Below are 26,506 nucleotides of genomic sequence, written 5' to 3'. Positions count from 1 at the left end.
CTAGTCTAGGGTCTAGTCAAAAACATCCTCCCTCCCTTTCTTATTCTCACACAAACAATCTCTGTCTTCTGCTCTCCTTCTGCCAGCTCCTCTCCACATCACTGTTCCCATTATATATCCCTCTCTCCAGAGGCTGTGTGTGTGTGTGTGTGTGTGTGTGTGTGTGTGTGTGTGTGTGTGTGTCTCTTCTCAAAGCAGGTCGGGGTGTTGTTCAGGCTCCTCTGTGTCTGCTGATCCTTTCCTACAGAGGGAGCTGTTCTCCATCAGCCCATCCTCACTTACACTGATCCTGTACGGAGCTTTTAGGGGGGTGGAGGCTAGCCTGGTGTCTGCTCCCGAGGCCTTCTGCCTGGGCTCAGATGTCCTCGATTTGGGGGGGACCACGTGGTCCTTATGGATAAGGTCTGGGACAGAGAGCTGGAGCTGAATCTGGGTCTGCTCTCCCTCTTTCCTCTCCTCTGTCTCATTCCCTTCCACTCCATCCATCTTACTGCTCCCATTTGTCTCCATCTTCACCTCTTCCTCTTTCCTCTCGCTGTCCAGAGGGTCAGTCAGTCCGGTGAGTGTGTCTCTCCCTCTGTCATTCTCTCCGTCCTGCTCTCCCTTGGGTGGGGTCTGCTCATTGCTGATGAGGGAGGTCTTGTTGGAGGAGGAGAGGAGGGAGTGATCGAGGGTCTCGGGGGGTGTGGTGACGACGGGGTCAGACGAGATCATCATGTCCTGGGTCGTCTTCAGGGTGCGAGGAAGACGCTTTTTTTTACCGGGAGGAGGGGGGTCCAGACGAGGGAAGGAGTCCTGAGAGGCATGACTGGAAGGAGAGAGAAGAGGAAGAGACATCCATTTCTACTGTAACTTTAACAATAACACATTTTTACATTTGTTCAATCTCTCCCCATCACTTGCTCTCTGTCTAACTTCCCCTCGTTCTCCTCCCCCTTCTCTATGCTGTGGGACTATGTGTTTATTTGATAAGTGGAATATTTCTCTACCTTTCCCCCATAAATGAGCATATTGTCATGGTGACAACCGCATCATTGCCATAGTGATAAGGAGTGAGTCACCGCAAAGCATACCAGTCATTTATGACTACTCTGTCTATACGTGACCTGACAATTCACATTTCTCAACACATCAGTGTCTAAACACACATCACGTATTTACCAATTCTATGAGTTACGCAGCTGTGAAATGTCTGTCCTGGCTCCGTGTGTCAGGTAGGTGACTGAGTGTCAGTCAAGAGACAGACAGATCAATGACCAGCTACAGCGTAGACGGACAGCTCGTTCTGTCTCTTTAAACTAAGGGAGACCCAAGGGTGAGTGTGCGTGTGTGTGTGCATGCACCGTGTATGATTAACATTAGAAATGAGGCAATTCAACTCTCAAATATGTCTCATTCAGTCTCTGTGTGTGTTTAATCTCAGCTTCTGTCTAACTAACCCTCCTCTTACTCTTCATCACTTATTCACTGCCCCAGTTTGGAAAAATTCAGATGAATCATTTAAACATCTTTGACTCAACAGTTATGGTCTTTTATATGGGGTGAGAGGATGACTACTATTTCCCAGCTTAAATCGTTCCACTTTAGAGAAAATAATACAATATTGGTTTTTCGAAATAACTAGCTGGTCTCTCAGTTTTACTCTTTGGATAAAACCAATATTGGAATGAATCTCCAAGGCACAGTGTCTGAAAGCTGGGTTATAGCTATTGGGCCCAGACATGTGGCGGACGTGAATATTGTATAACTGTTTGTGAGTATGGGTGATCTGCAAATGTTTGTGTGTTTGTGGTTGTGTGTGGGTTTTACTGTATCCCTCCTGTGTGTGTGTGTGTGTGTGTGTCTTTTAGTGTACACCTCCTCACCTTTAGGCAGTAGTCGTGTGTGTGTGTGTGTGTGTGTGTGTACTGTATTGTGTATCCCTCCATACCTATAGGCAGTAGTTCGCTGGGTCATCTCCTCCGTATTGCTCCAGACTGCTCCTACATTCTTGTTGATCTCTGTGACACCGATGTCTCCTATATGACTGGGCTCTTTCCTTCGCAGCAGGTCATTGACCTTTGCCCCCACAGCCTTGCCCAGGTTCAGGGCATTCTTTAGCCTCTGCTGACCTCCATTGGTAGTGGTGGAGGAGGGGGCCTCGGCAGGGCTGCTACCCAGGGCAGGGTTAGCTGTGACCAGGGAGTGACGGGCCGAGGCCTGGGTCAACCTGGAGGCCTGGAGCCCCTGGCCTAGAGCTCTGGAGGCGTTGGAGTTCTCAAACATACTGTGGTCTACTGGAGAGAGGAAGGGAGGGGGAAGGAGAGCATGTAAGATATAAGTGAGGGTATTGTGAGGGCACATTCAATCAAGGTATTTTTTGTTTTACGCAAGGATGCATTACAGGCACCATGGAATGTTCCAGATATAAATGGAATGTATAGACATTTCACGTGACCTGGATCACAAGACAACTCCTGATGTTTCATTTCAAACTGCATGTTTGTGCAACACTGTACAACATTGCAGAATGTTGCAACATCAAAAACATGTCAAAGTATGGTTTATAGGGAGTCCGTGTAGAAAGAAAGAGCATATGGAGTCTCACAAGGCACAGTGTTACAACTGCTCAATATGGATGCAACACGTTACACAATCATCAACAAGTCATGATGGAAGCAAGGGACATGACACATGCACATAACCACATCCACCAATCACAATGAAGCCGAAAATAGACCACAGTGCATTGCAGGATGGGTAAATGCACAAAGGAGCGGGTTGTTGTCAGTCCACATAGTACAATAATAGATTGTCTTACCTCGTGGAGAAAATAGTTTCTCGGAAGGCATTAGTAAGACACAACAAGTTAATAGTTTTCGGGAACACTTTATTCGGATAGCCCATCTGTAAATCCTCTACAGACTATCAGTAACATTTCAATCTCCTAACCCTAACTTTAAGGTAACCCTTACCCCAACCCTTATTCCTAACCTTAGCAAGCAGTTGCTTATCAACAGATAGTTTGTTGATAGTATGACCATCTGTGATATGACCAAAGCATTAACGGGTACTTGAAGGGGACAAATAGACTTTACGGCTAAATGCCGGGTTTGGCTGTAACTCTAAAAGCTAACATCTGTGGACAGACATATGGAAAGGAACATCTTCATTAATAACTCTAGAAAAAGAGCAGTGAGACAGCACAGCACAGGTGCTCTTGACTTGACTTTGTGTTGCTTCGGCAATTCAGACTATTTCAAAGACATGGGCAGCCACAGAGATTTTCAAATCCATTAGTGTGAGTCTTTGGAGAGACAGCTAATATAATTCTGGAGTGATGGGAGGGTGTTTGAAGGAGGGAGAGAGAGGGAGAGCAGACATCTAGGTGCTTATTCACACAAACACAGATATCCTTTCACTGTTAGAGGCCTGCCTGGGGGAAGGATTCTCTGTAGTCTGACCAGAGAGGAGGGCTATTAGGAAGATCAGATTGAACAGAAAATCACTCTGTGTTCAGTGTGTGTTTGGATGTGAGTGTGTGTGTGTGTGACAGCTCTCAGATAGCCACAGTTTAGGCTAGAAACATAGTTCCCACACTTCTCTTAGCTAGACTCCCTGTCAGAAGGCTTCATAATGGTAGTGTTCTGAGTATTGGTGGTCATGATAATGAATAGCACAAACACAGTCAGACTTCAGACTAAATCCTCCATTATATATTACCTCCCCATGTTAGGCCCTGGAGTTTAGTTTGTCTACGCCTGAGGCTGAGACTGGCCCTGTACTATAATACCTACCAGTCTCCCTCTCTCAATTACAGCCTAGCCTTAGGGATTGTTGCCATGTTAATTACGATTGTTAATTAAAACAGAAGCGTTTTTTTCTGCAAGTGGAGAGGAGGCTAAACATACAGGAACGAAATACAGAAAACACGAAAGAAAGATAATTAAATGAAAGAAAGATAATTAAGTGAAAGTGACTGAATTCTAGAAAGACAATCAGCTGTCAGCTGGCACAGCACAGAAACCAGGTAGAGGAGGAGTACGGAAAGAAAGAAAGAGAGAGAAGGTTAGAAAGGAGACGTTTATTGAGCAAAAGCAAGGTCAGCGACAGACTGAGATTCAGAGTAAGTGCATGTTCACTCCCACACATATACAATACAGTGTACCGGTTTTCTCTTTACAACAGTTCAGGGAAGGACATGATGAAATGAAATAGGTTTTGTATCAGAACAAAAGACCCGAGTTAACAGAACAAAGAGAAGTCACTCTATTGAGATGCACCTACAGCCTAATAAAACTGTAGTCACAGGACTAGGAAACAAAGTTAGGTCACAAGTTTGGATCTTAGAATCATAGGATCCTATATCTGACAACAGGCTAGTTTGGAGATACTGGACTTCAGTGTTACAGTCCAGTTGGTTTATACTCTGTCATTCAATCTTTCATTTAAACTTCTATTTAAAGTCTAGTTAAAAGTTGTATCTCCAGTGTCACATAATTGGCTGTATTATTAACATATACCCTTAGAGAGAATGTCCATGACAATAACACAACTTCTCCATTGTTAGTCAGAGGACCCTTACATCAACCTTACAGGCTGCTCTATCTAGATAGACTCAACTTTCCCCTTCATGTAATGAAAAAACTTTAGACCTTGTTCTCAGCTGTTAGTAACCCACCTCTGTCAGAGTGACTAGAACACACACACACACACACACACACACACACACACACACACACACACACACACACACACACACACACACACACACACACACACACACACACACACACACACACACACACACATACACACACACAGTGAAATCTGCAGTGGGTGAGACATGGGCTGTTAGTCAGACAACAGCAGCCTTCCTTACAGAAATGTTGTTGTAACTGTCAGACAGGAGGTGAGTAGCAGACAATCACAGGGCATACGAGATAACACACACAGTGAAATCTGCAGAGTGGGTGAGACATGGAGGAGAGTACGAGATAACGTACCACAGGGCAGAGTGGAGGAGGGTATGAGACAACGTACCACAGGGCAGAGTGGAGGAGAATACGAGACAACGTACCACAGGGCAGAGTGGAGGAGAATACGAGACAACGTACCACAGGTCAGAGTGGAGGAGGGTATGAGACAACGTACCACAGGTCAGAGTGGAGGAGAGTACGAGATAACGTACCACAGGGCAGAGTGGAGGAGAGTACGAGACAACGTACCACAGGGCAGAGTGGAGGAGAATTGTAACTGTCAATGACAGGCAGGTGGAGGAGGGTATGAGACAATCAGGGCAGAGTGGAGGGCAGAATGTACCACAGGGCAGAGTGGAGGAGAATACGAGACAATGTACCACAAGGCAGAGTGGAGGAGAGTACGAGATAACGTATCACAGGGCAGAGTGGAGGAGAGTATGAGACAACGTACCACAGGGCTGAGTGGAGGAGAGTACGAGACAACGTATCACAGGGCAGAGTGGAGGAGAGTACGAGACAACGTACCACAGGGCTGAGTGGAGGAGAGTACGAGACAACGTATCACAGGGCAGAGTGGAGGAGAGGGCAAGAGGGTGGAGGAGACAACGTATCACAGGGCAGAGTGGAGGAGAGTATGAGACAACGTACCACAGGGCTGAGTGGAGGGGTACAGAGTATGGAGGAGGAGAGTATGAGACAACGTACCCAGGGCAAAGTGGACAGGGACAGAGTGGAGGAGAGTACGAGACAACGACACAGGGCTGAGTGGAGGAGAGTACGAGACAATGTACCACAGGGCAGAGTGGAGGGAGTATGAGACAACGTAGGGCTGAGTGGAGGAGAGACAGACAACGTACCACAGGGCAGAGTGGAGGAGAGTACGAGACAACGTACCACAGGGCAGAGTGGAGGAGAGTACGAGACAACGTACCACAGGGCAGAGTGGAGGAGAGTACGAGACAACGTACCACAGGGCAGAGTGGAGGAGAGGAGGAGGGCTGAGTGGAGGAGAGTACGAGACAACGTACCACAGGTACCACAGGGCTGAGTGGAGGAGAGTACCACAAGGCAGAGTGGAGGAGAGTACGAGATAACGTATCACAGGGCTGAGTGGAGGAGAGTGGAGGAGAGTACGAGACAATGTACAGGGCACAGGGCTGAGTGGAGGGATCATTCGAGACAACGTACCACAGGGCGACAACGAGGGCAACAGGGCTGAGTGGAGGAGAGTACCACAGGGCTGAGTGGAGGAGAGTACGAGACAACGTACCACAGGGCTGAGTGGAGGAGAGTACGAGACAACGTACCACAGGGCTGAGTGGAGGAGAGTACGAGACAATGTACCACAGGGCAGAGTAGATCATCATTCTGACAAACGGAGAGCAGAGAACCTAACCTAGCAGAGTCCATTACTAATGATACGCAAATTAGTCTAGCGCTCAACATTTAACGTTTAGCGCCTGGCCTAGCGCACAACGACAAGACCATTTGATGTGTGTGTGTGTGGTGAGAGAAGACCAATCAGTCTTAAGTGGCCATGTGGTTATTTAGCATGTTAGAAGAGCCTCCCTGTGATGACAGATTAGCCTTTAATCTACATGAGTGAGGCTTGTCTAAGTAGGGCCAAAAAGCCTCACAGTGTGTTTGTGTGTGTGATGACAGGATGAAAGCATGTTCTATTAGGAGCTATGATATGAAACTACACTTAAAGGGATAATTCACCATTTTTTAAACTAAGCCATTTTTTCTACTTATCCAAAGTCAGGCAAACTAATGGATACCATTTTTATGTCTATGTGCAGTTTGACGGAAGTTGAAGGACATTTGTTGCTTGCTAGCAGCTAATCCTGTAGACTTCCAGTCGTTAATAAGCAATGGCCCCAGAAGCTACCTTCAACTTCCTTCAAACTGCACGGAAAGACAGGAACAAAAACATATTACAACTACAAAGCATATTGCATGTAATAGTTACATGACCTGTAGCATGGTCAAGCAAGTTAATGTTTCTGACATTTTCGGACTACTAAACTACTATTTATTTATAACCGAAGAGATGTACAGCAAGTTGCAAAGACAACAGAAGCTGCCTCCACTATTCCAGCACCATTTCAACTTCAACTTTTCAACATCATCAAATCACCTATGCCTAGACTAATACGGTGACAACTAGCAGATACCAAAAACAATTTAGTCCAATCAATGTAAGCTAAATATGATGTGGCTGTCCATGGTTCTGATTTGTGTGTGTGTGTATGTGTGTGTGTGTGTGTGTGTGTGTGTGTGTGTGTGTGTGTGTGTGTGTGTGTGTGTGAGCAAGTATCTGCACCTAAGACAGATGACAGAACATACATTTGGGGTGTAATTTGCTGACTTCTAAACAAACATAATGGATTGAAAAAACATGTTGACTCACCCTACTTGTAGAGAAATGCCAATGCCATCGTCCTCTCTTTCACACAGTACACTTTTACATTTTTTGTTGTCCTAGGCTACCTGGCTAAAATGCTTGCTCACTAGCCTAACTTCCTTTCATGGGCAACGCTAGCTAGTTAACATTAGCCTTCTACATCTAGCTACATATTGAACTTCCATCCTCTCAGTCCAGGGAGAAATGTATGCATTTATGGTTGGATCTGAATTGTCGTTTTAATCATTAGCTAGTACGGAGAATCAAGCAAAACCACAAGTCCAAATCCCTATCTCCATCTCCATCCATTGCTAATAGGAAAGGGCCAATTTTAGCTAGCTAGCTAGAGTCCGTAGGACCACGACACAACAAGATGCAACAATTCAAGTTGTTTCTGTCAATTATGTATTTCTCTTGATGCGTTGTGATAGGAGTGAATCCAAATCCAAACTGGCTTCCCTTCTAAATGTATTGGGGCGCACCAGGACTATTCACAGTTGAGCTCTCTCAGTTTAGCTCAACGCTGATTGGCTATTATTTTATACTTTTTTTTAATCAAGAGAGGCCAAATGCTCGCTGGCTTCCCTTGGATTCAATGCTACGGGGCGGCAACAATGTCATGCTTTTTATGATCAGACCGCATTAGATGAATGGCCTACAGAGGGCACTATTTTGCTCGCTCAGATTCTTTCTCCAGTGAGATACGTTCAGCTTCTTGTGGATTGAAGAAATATTATGAAAACACAGAAACGAAAGATAAATTATTTCAGTTTTTTTTCTTGGTGTATTTTTTTGGGGGGAAGCCTGGCTTCCATTGGCATCCTTGACAAATTATATATGAGTTAATCTTACTCTGGGTCACTTAAAGAGAGTGAATGCTGGGTGGGAAATTACATTTAACGAGCTCACGAGTGGTGATTAATTTCCTTCACTGACTGTTCAAAAGTAAAGCAGTGTGTGAACTAACCGGAGATTAACGGAAAATTAGGTACTTAAATAAAATAGGCTAAACATTTAAAGGGTCAGATGAACTCGTGGATACCATTTTTATGTCTCTGTGTCCAGTATGAAGGAAGTTAAAGGTACAGTAGTTTTGTGAGCCAATGCTAACTAGCTAGCGTTAGCACAATGACTGAAAGTATGCAGATACAGTTGGCAACTTCCTTCAAACTGCACTCAGAGACATTGTATCCACCAGTTCTTCTGACTCTGGGGAAGTAGATAAAGGGCCTCATTGACAAAATCATGGTATCCCTTTAAGATCAGTTACAAGTCTAACTTTGGAGACAGACATGTCCCAGAAAGTGAGATCTCCTGTTCTCCTGACTCAGAGAACAGTAGTCCAGCCACATACTGTATTGTACACACCCAGAGCACAGCTATTGTAGGCCAAACATCTATAATTCACACACCCTTGTTTTTTAAATATGAATCATTAAAATAATGGGGTTTTGACAGTGGGTGAATCATTTAAATCCTGTACACTACGGTAGCTGGAGGGAGTCTGAGAGCAATAGTGTTAGTTCTCTAACCTCCCACTGAGTCATACGCTGCCCTGCTTCCTGTCTCCTGTGGCTTGTACCGGGAGGTCAGAGCGCAAAGGTTAGACCAAGAACTGTAGGGGTTGATGGGATTAAGTGTTCTCCTCCTGTCCCGACAGACTACAGCTCTGATCTATGACCTCAGAACAAGGCTTTAACAGCCTATTAGCCAACACCCCCTAACCATACCCAATGCCCCTCACATCATTCTCCACCCCAACAACTCCCTCATCTTCCTCACCCAGCAACCCGCAACCCAGCTCTGTCCTTGGGCCCCTAGTAAAGTGTTTTTAAATGACGGGACTGTAAAGGGCCAGTGTGTTTACGTGTGTGTGTGAGTGGCCTGAATGGTAAGAGCACAAAAGAGCAAGAGAAAATAGTACAGGGGGAGAGGATGGGTAGAGCAGGGAGGATGACAGGACAGGTTGTATTCAGGTTGGGAGGAGTGTAGAGGAGAGAAATTAGGAAATGAGGAGAGGAAGAGAGGAGAGGTTGTCGCAGACGATTTTGTAAGCCTTCATTCCCATCCATATCAAAGAGCTCCAATCAATATTTAATCTAGCAATTTGCCACACCACTGTCTGTCTGGCCCTCCAAGACCCTGCTCCCTCTCTCTGTGTGTGTGTGTGTGTGTGTGTGTGTGTGTGTGTGTGTGTGTGTGTGTGTGTGTGTGTGTGTGTGTGTGTGTGTGTGTGTGTGTGTGTGTGTGTGTGTGTGTGTGTGTGTGTGTGTGTGTGTGTGTGTGTGTGATATATCCCTGAGTCAGCAGTAGATGCATGGTGTGTGAGCAGTGAGACCGATTCAAGACCAAGACCGGAGAAAATTGAGTCCAAGTTAAGACAAAAAAGCGAGTCAAGACTGGGAGAGGGTCGAGGGGTCCGAGACCAAGTCAAGACCAAGACCAGAAAAATGTGGGTCCAATTCAAGACCATGGTTGTAAACGTGTTAAATATGCCCAGTATATCTGTGGTCATGTTTCAGAACAACATATGGATTCTTTAGACATTCAGAATGGTGAGAAAATACATGCTGATGGAAAATAGAGCCACTCTACAAAGTATTACTAACCCAAAAAGGTCTATAATAGATTCAGCTTTGTATAATACACTCATGAAAAACGATTATAATTCTCATAGTGACTCAGGAGTAACATTAAAGAAGATAAATATGCCTCGTCAACATTTGACAACTATACAGAAAACCCTCAAAATGCTTACATAAGTAAATTAAATCAATGATGAGAGAATAGTGAGATTAACGGCATTATTGTTCTAAGCGCAGATATGTATTATAGGTAATGAATGTGTAGTGGACTCTTAGAATGCTACAGACTTTGTGGCACAGCAGAAACATCAGCGTACCCAAATCCAGAGGTTGTGAGTTAAAATCCCAGATGGGGTCATATTGAAAAGTCAGTGCTAACTGATCATGTTAAATATAAAGATTGTCAGTGATGAACGATTTTTACACTATTTTACCTTAAAACCCCCATTCCATTTCATTACTTCCCTTACAAGAGAAACATTAAATTTGCAGTTTTCACATGTTGAGCTGAAATTCTAATGTGAAAAAAAAGAGAAATGTGGGTTCAGTTGTGAGCATACGGCTCACGTGTGAACATGTATTCAATATATAGTTCACATGTTAACATCACCTTTCACAAGGGAGGAGAACAAAATGTTTTCACCTCACATGTGAATTGTAGATGTGGAATTTCATTTTCACATGTGAAACTTTAATTTGCACTTTTACATTTGAAAAATGTTTGCATATGAAAATTGAAATCATGTGGAAATGCATTTTCACATGTGAAAATCGAATTTGCAATTTCACATGTGGAATAATTTCAAATGTAGTCACGTGTAGTTTCATGGTATTACATGTTGAAAATGTCCATCCCCATGTTGTCACGAGATCACATTTTCATATGTGCTCAAATGTTTTCACATGTCGTTTCATGTTATCACATGTTGCTTTAACCTCTTGAAACTCTAGGGGCGCAATTTCATTTTTGGATGAAAAACGTTCCCGTTTGAAACAAGATATTTTGTCACAAAAAGATGCTCGACTATGCATATAATTGATAGCTTTGGAAAGAAAACACTCTGAATTTCCAGAACTGCAAAGATATTGTCTGTGGGTGCACTAGAACGGGAGCTACAGGCAAAACCAAGATGAAACGGCAACCAGGAAACCAGCAGGATTTTTGAGGCTCCGTTTTCCATTGTCTCCTTATATGGCTGTGAATGCGAGAGGAATGAGCCTGCCCTTTCTGTCATTTCCCCAAGGTGTCTGCAGCATTGTGACGTATTTGTAGGCATATCATTGGAAGATTGACCATAAGAGACTACATTTTCCAGGTGTCCGCCCGGTGTCCTCTGTCGAAATTGGTGCGTCTTTTTCAGCTGCTGGTATTTTTCCATGCGATTCTGAGGGGAAAGCAGGCTTCCACGAACTGCATATCAATGAAGAGATATGTGAAAAAACACCTTGAGGATTGATCCCAAACAACCTTTGCCATGTTTCGGTCGATATTATGGAGTTAATTCGGAAAAAGTTTGACGTTTTGGTGACTGAATTTTCGGTTCATTTCGGTAGCCAAATGTGATGTACAAAACGGAGCGATTTCTCCTACACAAAGATTCTTTCAGGAAAAACTGAACATTTGCTATGTAACTGAGAGTCTCCTCATTGAAAACATCCGAAGCTCTTCAAAGGTAAATGATTTTATTTATTTGGTTATCTGGTTTTTGTGAAAATGTTGCATGCTAAATGCTACTCAAAATGCTAAGCTAGCTTAGCATACTCTTACACAAATTAGTGATTTGCTATGGTTCAAAAGCATATTTTGAAAATCTGAGATGACAGTGTTGTTAAGAAAAGGCTAAGCTTGAGAGCAGGCGCATTATTTTCATTTTATTTGCGATTTTCAGAAATCGTTAACGTTGCGTTATGCTAATGAGCCTGAGGCTTTATTCATGATCCCGGATCCGGGATGGGGAGTATCAAGAGGTCAACAAGTGGTCACATGCTATCACAATAACTTCACATAAGATCACATGTGAAATTCATGTGGTTTTCCCGTAAGTGACATGCAGAAACACACACACATCAAAAACATCCAAAACCTACTGTTGAGGTTAGCAGAGGCCAACTAGAATGTGTTGGAGATGACAGGAGCTGTAGAACCAGGTTTCCCAGATCACCACACACACACACACACACACACACACACACACACACACACACACACACACACACACACACACACACACACACACACACACACACACACACACACACACACACACACACACACACACACACACACACACACACACACCTGTCAACTGTGAGATTAATGACTGTGTCAGCACCCAAACAGAAAAGAAAAACCTCAGGAGCACAATAATGAGTCCTCTAACCTCCAGATGAATGAACGTTTTGAATCCTGATACAGCACATGCACTTCCAACAATGAAACTCTCCTCGAACCTGACTTCGCACACGCACTTCCAACAATGAAACTCTCCTCGAACCTGACTTCACACACGCACTTCCAACAATGAAACTCTCCTCGAACCTGAAACGCACTTCCAACAATGAAACTCTCCTCGAACCTGACTTCGCACACGCACTTCCAACAATGAAACTCTCCTAGAACCTGACTTCGCACACGCACTTCCAACAATGAAACTCTCCTCGAACCTGACTTCGCACACGCACTTCCAACAATGAAACTCTCCTCGAACCTGACTTCGCACACGCACTTCCAACAATGAAACTTTCCTCGAACCTGACTTCGCACACGCACTTCCAACAATGAAACTCTCCTAGAACCTGACTTCGCACACGCACTTCCAACAATGAAACTCTCCTAGAACCTGACATAGCACACGCACTTCCAACAATGAAACTCTCCTCGAACCTGACATAGCACACGCACTTCCAACAATGAAACTCTCCTAGAACCTGACATAGCACACGCACTTCCAACAATGAAACTCTCCTAGAACCTGACATAGCACACGCACTTCCAACAATGAAACTCTCCTAGAACCTGACTTCGCACACGCACTTCCAACAATGAAACTCTCCTAGAACCTGACTTCACACACGCACTTCCAAAAAAGGAACTCTGCTGAAAGTGAGCACTGCTTTCAGACCCTCGACTTTAAGTTAATGAGGGAGGAGGGCCTTCGTAGCATATATCAGCACGAATCGAGATGACTACCTCTTCGTTTTCATGCGTAGGCTGGCACACGCATATGCATAAGCAAGCACAAACAAACACCCACGCACACACACAGACCCACCAGAAAACCTCTTTATCTGCAGACATGGTTGGGCTAAGGCATTTTGACTAGATTTAAATGATGATGTGAGAAGATACAGGGAGCTCAGAACAACACCGTAAACAATATGGTAAACATCTCTGTAAATAGTAAACACCAACAGCAGCAAAATATCAGAACTGAAAACCAAAATCCTGTTAGTCCCATCCTTCACTCCATTTCTCTTCCTGCCTCTCTCCAACACATTTCCCAACATCTATTCCATGTTGGTTCAAAGTCATTTCATTGAAATTACGTGTAAACAATGAGTGTATTCCCAGGGGGATCCCTCTTCCTCCTCTCTGCCTGGCTCTCTCTCATTCCCCCTCTCCCCATCCCTGACAGTGTGGGTTCTTGTTTCCTTTGAGGCTGCAGTGACAGCCTGTTACCTCTGCTACGCTTCTCTAGAAGGGCTTCAATGCTGCCAGGTAGGGTTTGTGTGAAAGAGAGAGGGACAGGGACAGGGAGAGCATCTTCTCTTTCATCATTCCAGAAATACCAAGTCAGTGTCACTAAAATCCTACACACACACACAGTTAGAAGCACAAATGGAATGGCCACCCCATCCGTCAGCCAATAACATCCACAGCTGTGTGTGCATGCGAGAGTGTGTGTCCGTGCATGCTGTCTTGTCAATTTCCACAGCAGCCTGCTCAGTCTCCTTGGGTGACCCACGCTCCGTTAACCACAGAGTGTTATGAACTTGAGTGAAGACCCAGCGGTTTTAACAGAAAACAGTTCTTTAATGAAAAAACAGGAATGGCATAAATCCTCTTCCAATGTTGTCAGCGGAACAAAAAGAACGTTAGTATAGTGCAGGATGCACCTGCCGCGCAGACTCCGACAGGACAGGACAAGGTGGAAGCAAACGAGACGACAGCTTGCTTCTGGCATCAAAAATACAAACAAGAATCAGACACTGAAAGTAGCAGGAACAGAGAGAGAAATAGAGACCTAATCAGAGGGGGAAGAGAGAACAGGTGGGGAAGAGTGAAAGAGCTAGTTAGGGCAGATGTAGAACAGCTGAGGAATGAGAGACAGAGAAGGTAACCTAAAAAGACCAGCAGAGAGAGACAGAGTGAAGAGAAAGGACAGGAACAGACATAACAAGACATGACAGTACCCCCACTCACCGAGCGCCTCCTGGCGCACTCGAGGAGGAAACCTGGCGGCAACGGAGGAAATCATCGATCAGCGAACGGTCCAACGTCCCAAGGGAACCCAACTCTCCTCAGGAACCCCTCCCAATCCACTAGGTACTGATGACCACGCCCCGAGGGCGCATGTCCAAAAACAATGTAGATGGGTGCGCCCTCGACAAGGATGGGGGGAGGGACGAGCGGGGGCGCGAAGAACGGGCTTAACACAGGAGACATGGAAGACCGGGTGAACGCGACGAAGATAGCGCGGGAGAATAAGTCGCACTGCGACAGGATTAACGACCTGAGAAATACGGAACGGACCAATGAACCGCGGGGCCAACTTGCGAGAAGCTGTCTTAAGGGGAAGGTTCTGAGTGGAGAGCCATACTCTCTGACCGCAACAATATCTAGGACTCTTGGTCCTACGAATTAGCGGCCCTCACAGTCTGCGCCCTATTACGGCAAAGTGCCGACCTGACCCCCTTCCAGGTGCGCGCAACGCTGGACAAAAGCCTGAGCGGAGGGGACGCAGGACTCGGCGAGCTGAGATGAGAACAGCGGAGGCTGGTACCTGAGGCTACTCTGAAAAGGAGATAGACCGGTAGCAGACGAGGGAAGCGACTCTGCCCAGGGGAGCTGTTCTGACCAAGACGCAGGGTTACGAAAAGAAAGACTGCGTAAAATGCGACCAACAGTCTGATTGGCCCGTTCGGCTTGACCGTTAGACTGGGGATGAAAGCCGGACGAGAGACTGACGGAAGCCCCAATCAAACGGCAAAACTCCCTCCAAAATTGAGACGTGAACTGCGGGCCTCTGTCGGAAACGACGTCAGACGGAAGGCCATGAATTCGGAAAACATTCTCGATAATGATCTGAGCCGTCTCCTTAGCAGAAGGGAGCTTATCGAGAGGAATGAAATGAGCCGCCTTAGAGAATCTATCGACAACCGTAAGAATAACTGTCTTCCCCGCTGATGAAGGCAGTCCGGTGATAAAATCTAAAGCGATGTGAGACCACGGTCGAGAGGGAATGGGAAGCGGTCTGAGGCGGCCGGCAGGAGGAGAGTTCCCAGATTTAGTCTGCGCGCAGACCGAACAAGCGGCGACAAATCGACGCGTCACGTTCCCGAGTGGGCCACCAGAAACGCTGGCGAATGGAAGCGGCGTACCCCGAACGCCGGGGTGGCCGGCTAACTTGGCAGAGTGAGCCCACTGAAGAACGGCCGGACGAGAAGGAACGGGAACGAACAGAAGGTTCCTAGGACAAGCTCGCGGCGACGGAGTGTGAGCGAGTGCTTGCTTTACCTGCCTCTCAATTCCCCAGACAGTCAACCCGACAACACGCCCCTCAGGGAGAATCCCATCGGGGTCGGTGGAGACCTCAGAAGAACTGAAGAGACGAGATAAAGCATCAGGCTTGGTGTTTTTGAGCCCGGACGATAAGAAATAACAAACTCGAAACGAGCGAAAAACAGAGCCCAACGAGCCTGACGCGCATTAAGTCGTTTGGCTGAACGGATGTACTCAAGGTTCCTATGGTCAGTCCAAACGACAAAAGGAACGGTCGCCCCCTCCAACCACTGTCGCCAAGGGCTAAGCGGATGGCGAGCAGTTCGCGATTACCAACATGATGTTCTGAGCGATAAGCGATGAGAGAAAAACGCGCAAGGATGGACAGCGCTGAGAAAGAATGGCTCCCACGCCCACCTCTGACGCGTCAACCTCAACAACAAACTGTCTAGAGATGTCAGGTGTAACAAGAATAGGTGCGGATGTAAAACGATTCTTAAGAAGATCAAAAGCTCCCTGGGCGGAAACGGACCACTTAAAGCACGTCTTAACAGAAGTAAGGGCTGTGAGAGGAGCTGCCACCTGACCGAAATTACGGATGAAACGACGATAGAAATTAGCGAAGCCCAGAAAGCGCTGCAGCTCGACGCGTGACTTAGGAACGGGCCAATCAATGACAGCCTGGACCTTAGCGGGATCCATCTTAATGCCCTCAGCGGAAATAACGGAACCGAGAAAAGGGACAGAGGCGGCATGAAAAGTGCACTTCTCAGCCTTCACATAAAGACAGTTCTCCAAAAGGCGCTGGAGGACGCGTCGCACGTGCTGAACATGAATCGAGAGAGACGGTGAAAAAATCAGGATATCGTCCATGTAAACGAAAACAAAAATGTTCAGCATGTCTCTCAGGACGTCGTTAACTAGTGCCTGAAAGACAGCTGGAGCGTTAACGAGGCCGAAAGGAAGAACCCGGTCTTCCACTCGTCCCCCTCCCTGATGCGCACGAGATGGTAGGCGTTACGAAGGTCCAATTTGGTGAAAAACCTGGCTCCCTGCAGGATCTCGAAGGCTGAAGACATAAGAGGAAGCGGATAACGGTTCTTAACTGTTATGTCATTCAGCCCTCGATAATCCACGCATGGGCGCAGGGACCCGTCCTTCTTCTGAACAAAAAAAAACCCCGCTCCGGCGGGAGAGGAGGAGGAGACTATAGTACCGGCGTCGAGCGAAACCGACAAATAATCCTCGAGAGCCTTACGTTCGGGAGCCGACAGAGAGTATAATCTACCCCGGGGGGAGTAGTTCCCGGAAGGAGATCAATACTACAGTCATACGACCGGTGTGGAGGGAGAGAAGTGGCCTTGGAACGACTGAACACCGTGCGCAGATCGTGATACTCCTCCGGCACCCCTGTCAAATCGCCAGGCTCCTCCTGTGAAGAAGAGACAGAGGAAACAGGAGGGATAGCAGACATTAAACAGGTTACATGACAAGAAACATTCCAGGATAGGATAGTATTACTAGACCAATTAATAGAAGGGTTATGGCGCACTAGCCAGGGATGACCCAAAACAACAGGTGTAAAAGGTGAACGAAAAATTAAAAAAGAAATGGTTTCGCTATGATTACCAGAGACAGTGAGGGTTAAAGGCAGGGTCTCACGCTGAATCTTGGGGAGAGAACTACCATCTAAAGCAAACAAGGCCGTGGGCTCCCCTAACTGTCTGAGAGGAATGTCATGTTCCCGAGCCCAGGTCTCGTCCATAAAACAGCCCTCCGCCCCAGAGTCTATCAAGGCACTGCAGGAAGCAGATGAACCGGGCCAGCGGAGATGGACCGGAAAGGTAGTGCGTGACAGAAGGAGAGGCCTGAGTAGATGCGCTCACCAGTAGCCCTCCTCTTACTGATGAGCTCTGGCTTTTACTGGACATGAGGTGACAAAATGACCAGCGGAGCCGCAGTAGAGACAGAGGCGATTGGTGATTCTCCGTGCCCTCTCCTTGGCCGAGATGCGGATACCCCCAGCTGCATAGGCTCAGCATCAGAGCCGGCGGAGGAGGGTGGCAGTGATGCGGCAGGTGGCAGTGATGTGGAGAGGGGAGCAACGGAGAACGCGAGCTCCTTTCCACGAGCTCGGCGACGAAGATCAAACCGTCGCTCTATGCGAATAGCGAGAGCTATTAAGGAGTCCAGACTGGAAGGAACCTCCCGGGAGAGGATCTCATCCTTAACCTCGACTTTCCAGAAAACGAGCGAGCAAAGCCGGCTCGTTCCAGTCACTAGAGGCAGCGAGAGTGCGAAACTCAATAGAATAATCCGTTATGGATCGATTCCCCTGACATAGGGAAGACAGGGCCCTGGAAGCCTCCTCGCCAAAAACAGAACGGTCAAAAACCCGTATCATCTCCTCCTTAAAGTCCTGATACTGGTTAATACACTCAGCCCTCGCCTCCCAGACTGCCGTGCCCCACTACGCGCCCGTCCGGTAAGGAGAGAAATGACGTAGGCGTGCGGGCTGCGCTCCTGGAGTAAGTGTTGGGCTGGAGAGAGAACACCACATCACACTGAGTGAGGAATGAGCGGCACTCAGTGGGCTCCCCAGAGTAACACGGCGGGTTGTTGATCCTGGGCTCCGGAGACTCGGAAACCCTGGAAGTGGGCGGTGGATCGAGGTGGAGTTGGTGAACCTGTCTTGTGAGGTCGGAGACTTGCCAGGGTCTCAACGGCATGTTGAGCAGCAGACAATTCCTCCTCGTGTCTGCCTAGCATCGCTCCCTGGATCTCGACGGCGGAGTGAAAAGGGTCCGGAGCCGCTGGGTCCATTCTTGGTCTGATTCTTCTGTTATGAACTTGAGTGAAGACCCAAAAGCGGTTTTAACAGAAAACAGAGTTCTTTAATGAAAAAACAGGAATGGCATAAATCCTCTTCCAATGTTGTCAGCGGAACAAAAAGAACGTTAGTATAGTGCAGGATGCACCTGCCGCGCAGACTCCGACAGGACAGGACAGGACAAGGTGGAAGCAAACGAGACGACAGCTTGCTTCTGGCATCAAAAATACAAACAAGAATCAGACACTGAAAGTAGCAGGAACAGAGAGAGAAATAGAGACCTAATCAAAGGGGGAAGAGAGAACAGGTGGGGAAGAGTGAAAGAGCTAGTTAGGGCAGATGTAGAACAGCTGAGGAATGAGAGACAGAGAAGGTAACCTAAAAAGACCAGCAGAGAGAGACAGAGTGAAGAGAAAGGACAGGAACAGACATAACAAGACATGACACAGAGCTAGGAGTTTGGCTTTATTTAACATTGCCACGAGGCCACTGTGTGTGACAGTGACATTGATGACTGTGGTGCTGTTGTGGTGGCTGGGAGCGCAGGGACAGAAAGACAAGGACACCATCTTAACGTTTCAAACTCCTTTCGGTGTCACTGTGACCTCTGGGACCTGTCCCCATCCCTGCAGCCCCACGTGATGTCTCCCAGAACCCTGTCATTTCTTCTGTCACCGGGAGAAACCATCATACTGTCAGAGGGATAGGGAGTCAGAAGAACCTTCAATCTATGAAGAGTCACACAAACTTTTCTCACCGACTGACTTTGCTTTATATTTTACAGTGGCAGGGCTGAGTGTGTGTTTGATAGGGTGGGTGTGTGTGTTGATAGGGTGTGTGTGTGTGTTGATAGGGTTTCTGAGTGTGTATGGCAGTTTTCACAGTGCATATAAAACTTCATTAGAGCATCTGTCTAAATATTAAACAAAGAATCAGTGAGGTGTGTGTGTGTGCGTGCTGTGTGTGCGTGTGTGTTTTAGTCAGGGTGAGTGATGAGTCCTTATTGGTAGATTAAGCATGGAAACGTGACTAGGTTTCAGAATGGAGATAATTAATTCCGGTCCTGAGCCAATCGCTCTTATAAATCATCAATATGTCCTTCAGCAGGGAAGAAACGGAGAGGAGTGGATAAGAGGGGAGGAAGAGGGTAAAGAAGGAGGATGAAAAGAGTCTACATAGGGAGTGTTTATCCCAGAGGGTTGTGTGTGGGGATCTAGAGAGGAGGAGGCCAAATGCTGTTGTGTGGGTGACTGAGGAAGTGGAACAGCTGGATCTTAACGAACGAACGAACGAACGAACGAACGAACGAGAGAGAGAGAGAGAGAGAGAGAGAGAGAATGTGTACACAGTATGTTCTGCCCCCTCCTTTTTTCTAATTAACTCTCTCTTTGTATTTCTCTCTCCCTCACCGACCTTAACTCACCCTCTCTCCTACCGCAGTGAGATGGCCTAGAGTGAAAAACAGGTTCAACTACATGGTGACCTGGATGAGCAGAGTAAGGCAGAGAGGAGAACTGACACGACCACCATGCTAACTACTGGATGAGTACAGCTTAGACCTCACTCACCCTCTCAAGGAGATCACAGAAAGGGTTGATTGGAGGCAGTATGATAACTGTTCACACACACACACACACACACACACACACACACACACACACACACACACACACACACACACACACACACACACACACACACACACACACACACACACACACACACACACACACACACACACACACACACACACACACACACAGCACTATGGGTCAGGTGGGTTACACAAACATGAGAATCGAAACTTCAGAGATCAAACAGTTTGCTTTTAAGTTCTTTTGATTGTCACCTTCAATTCTCTGCTCTCTATTGAACCTGATGCAAGAGATGAGCTGAGGATAAGTGACTGAGAGGAAGTGACTTGACTTGCTATGGGCCTTTTATATACTACTTTATATAGTTATCACCATAACTTCTTTACTACCCACACAGAGTGTTGTCATAGGTGCCTAGGGTTTAATAAGAGCAGTATTTGGCAAGTGCTCTACGTTAGTGCACAAGGTCTTAAAGGGGAACCGTTTCTGGTAGGCGCTCTAGTCACTGTTACGGAACAAAGTCTTGTAAATGAATGAAAAAGCAACAGCATACCCGGAGGTCTGAAAAATCCCAGATTTACACAAGTTAGACACCAGTTAGAGCAGGGGAGGGGTGGTTCTGTGAAAACCAGTTCACACATGCTTCCAAAACACAGATAATTCAGAAACAAAAAGCACTGGAATAATACGGTATCAACCAACATAACACATAAAACACAGCATCACATGACCATGTAGAAAATTTTGTTTTCCATCTATACATACAGATATCATCATATTCTTACTAAAAATAGTATTTGCTTACGAAGTGTGGATACGGTTTCCTCTCTCACAAACACCAACAGAGTCTGTATACCAGTCAACAGTCCTGTACACTTTAGGGCCTGTACTGTAGAGCACTGATACCTCACCGGCTCCTCACACCATTACACTGTATGCAGACAGTGACCACAGTTTAAGGGCAGCAGTTTCAGCCATAACCTGTAGGCTGGGGTACACACACAGAGGTGCAGTAAAGAAATCTGTTTCTGATTATTCTGAGAGCAGCGAGGGGGGAGAAGTAGGGGTCAGGTTATGGCTCTTCACTAGTGTTTTTACCTGGTGGGGATATGTGTGTTTAGGTCTGAGTCGATCAGTAAGGTGTGTGTGTGTGTGACTGTGTGTGTTTAGGAGTGTGTGCATGTGTGAGAGCATGTTGCACGTACGAGCATGTGCTTTTGTATATTGTGAATGTGTGTTGTCGAGCTACACTGCTATCTCATCCCCCAGGCAGTCTGGTGGTCCCTGTCTGTTGAGCACATTTAGTAGGCGGAGAGTCTCCTCGTCAGACCCCCAGCCGTATATAATATCCCTCTCCTCCATCTCCTCCCTCTCTTCTCTCTCCTCCATCTCCTCCCTCTCTTCTCTCTCCTCTGTCTCATCACTATCATCAGTGGACGCGTACTCGGACGCAATGCCAGACTCCCGGAACCTCAGCAGCTCTAGACTGCCCAGTACCTCGTCGCGGGTTGATGACATCACCACCCCCGACCCCTCCTGACCTTTCACTCCATTCTGACCCATCCGCTGTGGAGGAGTAGCGGGGCGAGGGTCAGGTGTTGGGGGTCCGGGCAGGAAGCGGAAACATTCAAGCTTGAGGAGGCACGGTTCCCTACCTAGGGGGCTGCCCAGGGGTAGGGAGGAAGAGAAGAGTGGGTTGACCGTACTGTCCTGGCCCACGCCCATGTTGATGCCCAGCGCTGGCAGGGTGAGGCTGGCGTGGTCCTGGGGTCGAGGGGTCATTGGGTCACACAACACTGGGGGGAAAGTGGAACGGAAAGTGATCTCCAATAGACTGTCCTGGGAACCCACTGGAGGAGGTGAAGAGCGGGAGGGGAGAAAAGGGGGAGAGAGTAAGGAAGGAGGTTAGTTTCATTAAAGATAAGATCCTTCCACACATTGAGCTAACTGAGCTATCATTCACCTGTTTAACTGCTAACATGAGGCTAATTCCCATTCACCCCTGGTAGGGAGTGTGAAACGGTGTCAAACACTACATTAGGAGGAAGTGAGGTGTGGGGTGTGATATCAGGAGGAGAGGAGGTGGCTGAGGTGTAGAGCTGGTTGGTCCGCTGAGGTGTAACATGTTGTATAATAATGCAGCTGAAAAATGCGTGAAGTAATGTAACATGTTACACGATAACATGCTGGTTGGTCTGTTGGAGTCCACGCTGGTGTGTGATGAGAGAGAGATGGGGGAGGGAGAGAATACATGTGCAGTAGGGGAGGAGAAGACAAACAGGGTCTTTGAGTGGATAATGAGATGAAGGGAGTCTGTGTGTGCATGTGTGTCATGCGTATGTTTGTGTGTGTGTGTGCGTGGTCATGCATCCAGTGTGTACTCACTGGACCTGGGCCCAGACATTTTGACCTCCAGTTCCTGGATCTGTTTGACCAGTAGAGAGATGTGCTGCAGCAGGTCCTTGTTCTGGAGCAGCAGCTGGTGCACTCTGGCCTGGGCCTCCAGTCTGGCTGTAGCCTCCGCACTCAGTTGGTCCGTCAACAGGTGCACCTGGGGGGAGACAACAGACACAACACACACACACACCTGAGATAAGGACATACTTGGAAGAGAGAGAACACACATGCATGCACACGTGCAAGATACTGCTGTACAGCATGTTCATATACATGAGAGAGAAGAGACACTCCTGAGATATGCCTGTACACCAACAAACACTTAATAGTGACTTCAGACTATTGAGTGTCACTGTAAGTATGTTTGTGTATTTCTGTATGTGTCACAAAACCCATAACTCGTGGAGCAAGACGAGGGCTGTCACACTTCAAGTTTAAGCTTCTGAAAATGTAATGCCATGAGTGGTCTGTCGCAGGATTAAACCAAGAGAAGAAGAATTACAGTTCCCATTAAAGGCTGCCGCCTGCAGTGGCAGTAGTCACTAATCATAGAAACCAGAGACTAAGAAGAAAACAAACTGTTTCTTCTCTAGCCCAGGCTTCAACACCAGGCTCAGGGGACAGACAACCCTTGGGATTATCATAGGAGCAAACAGCGCTGTTTGGATTCCTAGCTATGTCTTCTCAGAAACAGTACACATGGAGAGAGACTGATGATGGCCAGAGTTCTACAATATCAAGGGATGTGCATGTGCATTAGTCTACATGGGTAATATTAGCCAGAACTTACAGTTGAAGTCAGAAGTTTACATACACCTTAGCCAAATACATTTAAACTCAGTTTTTCACAATTCCTGACATTTAATCCCAGTAAAAATTCCCTGTTTTTAGGCAGTTAGGATCACTACTTTATTTTAAGAATGTGAAATGTCAGAATAATAGTAGAGAGAATAATTTATTTCAGCTATTATATCTTTCATCACATTCCCAGTGGGTCAGAAGTTTACATACACTCAATTAGCATTTTGTAGCATTGCCTTTAAATTGTTTAACTTGGATCAAACATTTCGGGTAGCCTTCCACAAGCTTCCCACAATAAGTTGGTTTAATTTTGTCCCATTCCTCCTGACAGAGCTGGTGTAAATGAGTCAGGCTTGTAGGCCTCCTTGCTCGCACACGCTTTTTCAGTTCGGCCCACAAATATTCTATGGGATTGAGGTCAGGGCTTTGTGATGGCCACTCCAATACCTTGACTTTGTTGTCCTTAAGCCATTTTGCCACACCTTTGGAAGTATGCTTGTCCATTTGGAAGACCGACTTGCGACCAAGCTTTAACTTCCTGACTGATGTCTTGAGATCTTTCCTCCCTCATGATGTCATCTATTTTATGAAGTGCACCATTCCCTCTTGCAGCAAAGCACCCCCACAACATGATGCGACCACCCCCGTGTTTCACGGTTGGGATGGTGTTCTTCGGCTTGCAAGCCTCCCCCTTTTTCCTCCAAACATAACAATGGTCATGATGGTCAAACAGTTGTATTTTTGTTTCATCAGACCAGAGGACATTTCTCCAAAAAGTACGATCTTTGTCCCCATGTGCAGTTGCAAACCGTAGTCTGGCTTTTTTATGGTAGTTTTGGAGCAGTGGCTTCTTCCTTGCTGAGTGGCCTTTCAGGTTATGTCAATATAGGACTAATTTTACTGTGGATATAGATACTTTTGTACCCGATTCCTCCAGCATCTTCACAAGGTCCTTTGCTGTTGTTCTGGGATTGATTTGCACTTTTCGCACCAAAGTACGTTCATCTCTAGGAGACAGAACACGTCTCCTTCCTGAGCGGTATGACGGCTGCATGGTCCCATGGTGTTTATACTTGTGTACTATTGTTTGTACAGATGAACGTGGTAGCTTCAGGCGTTTGGAAATTGTTCCCAAGGAAGAACCAGACCTGTGGTCTACTTGTTGGAAAAATTACTTGTGTCATGCACAAAGTAGATGTCCTAACAGACTTGCCAAAAATATAGTCTGTTAACAAGACATTTGTGGAGTGGTTGAAAAACGTGTTTTAATGACTCCAACCTAGGTGTATGTAAACGTCCGATTTCAACTGTAGGTGCAACCTCTTTTAAAAAAGCTGGAAGGTCATTCCAAGGTGAGGCACAGTGTCATTGGATGTGTTGCATATATCCTGACAAGAGAAGCGATCGGGATATAGCAAAGAACGAGGCCCATCTCATTGTGAATAGTTGACAATGACTGCTACTCTGCTACTTCTTCCAACTTTCGAGCACTTCTTCCAACTTTATGATGGTTTCTATAGGAACTTTTCTGCTGTGGTTTTCTTACATCAAGGAGCATATTCTTGGCTTGTTATAGAGCCCATGTCTCTATAGCACTGCATTTCTCTCACTTCAAGGAGAATGGAGCATGAATAGAGTCATGAGACTGTTGCTAGAGAGTCAGAAGATACAATTCTGCTTTCATCATACCACAGCTACTAAACTCTAACCAAGGTAACGTGGATGTTCAGCTTTCTGTCGTCATTATTGATGCAATTACTGTAAAGAGAAACAGTTGATGGTGATGAAATGAGAAAAACAGCTGAAGGACTTTGTTTGTAATGAGAAACCTCTGAACTGTGCAGACACTAGATGGAGCCACTCCATCTCAAGGCTTCCACTTACTGTAATGTACTCCCCTTCAACACCACACCCTCCCCTCTTCTCATCCTATCTCTTCTCTCCCACTTACTGTACTCTCCCCAACACACCCCTCTTTCCCCATATTCTCATCCTCCATTCACCCCTGGACAGTAAACGCCAGGAAGGAGTGAGGGTAAAAGACAGAACAGATTCCATCACCACTCCACTTAGCGACAAATAGCGGTGATCTAGCCTCCATTAAAGCGGGCCATCAGCGTCAGAGCTCATCTGTAAATCCCGACAGTCTAATATACCACCATACGACACATCAAGCACCGCCAGGACAGAACATGAGATATGAAGGCCAAAATGTATGTGACTATGAGGAGAAGATACACTGTAGGGTGGGAGCGAGAGAATGAGTAAGAGAAAGAGAGTGAGAGTGAGGGAGGAAAAGAAAGTTCAAGTTGAGCCAGACAGACATGTTCTTATCAACACCTTACAGCATTTTCGGGAATATTTAATCAAATAAAACATAATTAAAAGCTGCGAAGCAACGTTTGGTTTGATGAGAGGATTCCACAGGTTATCAATTCTGGGACTGGAGGCACTAAGGACCCTGTTCACATTCATCTGCCCTATGGTAGATGACATCTACCAACATGTGGAGCGAATCTTGCAGCTTGACGTTCTCCCCTTCCGCAGCAAGAAGTTGGTGACACAATTACACCAAGTCCAGAAAGCTGTGAACATCCCAGAGGCTGGAACAAAACGTCTTAATGTAGGTGACACTATCCTACCCCCATTCTCTGTGCCAAGGAAGCATCTTCCCTGAGAGCCACCAAAGTGGCCAGGCACTTGTAGACTGGGTCTTACTGTCGTGAGACCACAGAAGATGGACCTCTTCAGCTAGGCTGGATCATCTTGGTGGTCTTGGTGGCCTGCCTCTCCAGTTAGCTTGGTGAAGCACCCTGCCTCGATGGGCTTTTGGATCTCGGCATTGTATACTTTTGCCTTTCCGGGGTCCTTTGGCAACCTCTCGTCTCTATTAGGTTGGTGTAGTCCGCTCCGATGAGCATCAGTGGGTGTGCCTTGTCAAAGGCATGATGTGGGATGCCCCTTAGATGGCGATAGCACTTCTACATGGCTGGCACGGGATAGGACTGCTCCTCAAGGGCCAGTCGGGCGGCTGTGAAAGCTCCCTTTATGGGGTACCTCTCTGCTGGCCTGGCCATAGGGGGATACTTGAAAATTGACTGATGAGCCAGTAAGATGAGCAGCGTGGTGTTGGAATGTGCTCAGGGCTATGACTCCTTCTGAGGGGAGGATGATTGTCCACTCTGCTCCATCATCTAAAATGGCATAC

General features: G+C 46.6%; 1 protein-coding gene and 1 long non-coding RNA gene across 2 annotated transcripts in view; both read right to left on the bottom strand.

Moving 5' to 3' along the window:
* The window catches only part of LOC135556283 (carboxyl-terminal PDZ ligand of neuronal nitric oxide synthase protein-like), a 232,936-nt gene that overhangs the window by 3,245 nt on the left and 203,185 nt on the right, over positions 1 to 26,506 (bottom strand). Inside the window, exons 9-12 of the mRNA XM_064989358.1 lie at positions 22,486 to 22,651; positions 21,756 to 21,950; positions 1,931 to 2,276; positions 1 to 808 (exon numbers count right to left, since the gene is read on the bottom strand). The exon at positions 1 to 808 is cut by the window's left edge and continues 3,245 nt beyond it. Coding sequence (XP_064845430.1) covers positions 190 to 808; positions 1,931 to 2,276; positions 21,756 to 21,950; positions 22,486 to 22,651 — 1,326 coding nt within the window. The 3' untranslated portion in view covers positions 1 to 189. The remainder of the gene's footprint in view (positions 809 to 1,930; positions 2,277 to 21,755; positions 21,951 to 22,485; positions 22,652 to 26,506) is intronic.
* Positions 12,404 to 13,930, bottom strand: LOC135556285 (uncharacterized). Its single transcript, XR_010457972.1, has 2 exons — positions 12,530 to 13,930; positions 12,404 to 12,492 (listed from the first exon to the last, which is right to left on the bottom strand). It is a non-coding gene; the product is annotated as an uncharacterized LOC135556285 (long non-coding RNA).

This window comes from Oncorhynchus masou, chromosome 15 (assembly GCF_036934945.1).
Source record: "Oncorhynchus masou masou isolate Uvic2021 chromosome 15, UVic_Omas_1.1, whole genome shotgun sequence".
Taxonomy (NCBI): Eukaryota; Metazoa; Chordata; class Actinopteri; order Salmoniformes; family Salmonidae; genus Oncorhynchus; species Oncorhynchus masou.
Note: the sequence above shows the minus strand (reverse complement) of the source record. Positions and strands in the feature narration are given on the sequence as shown.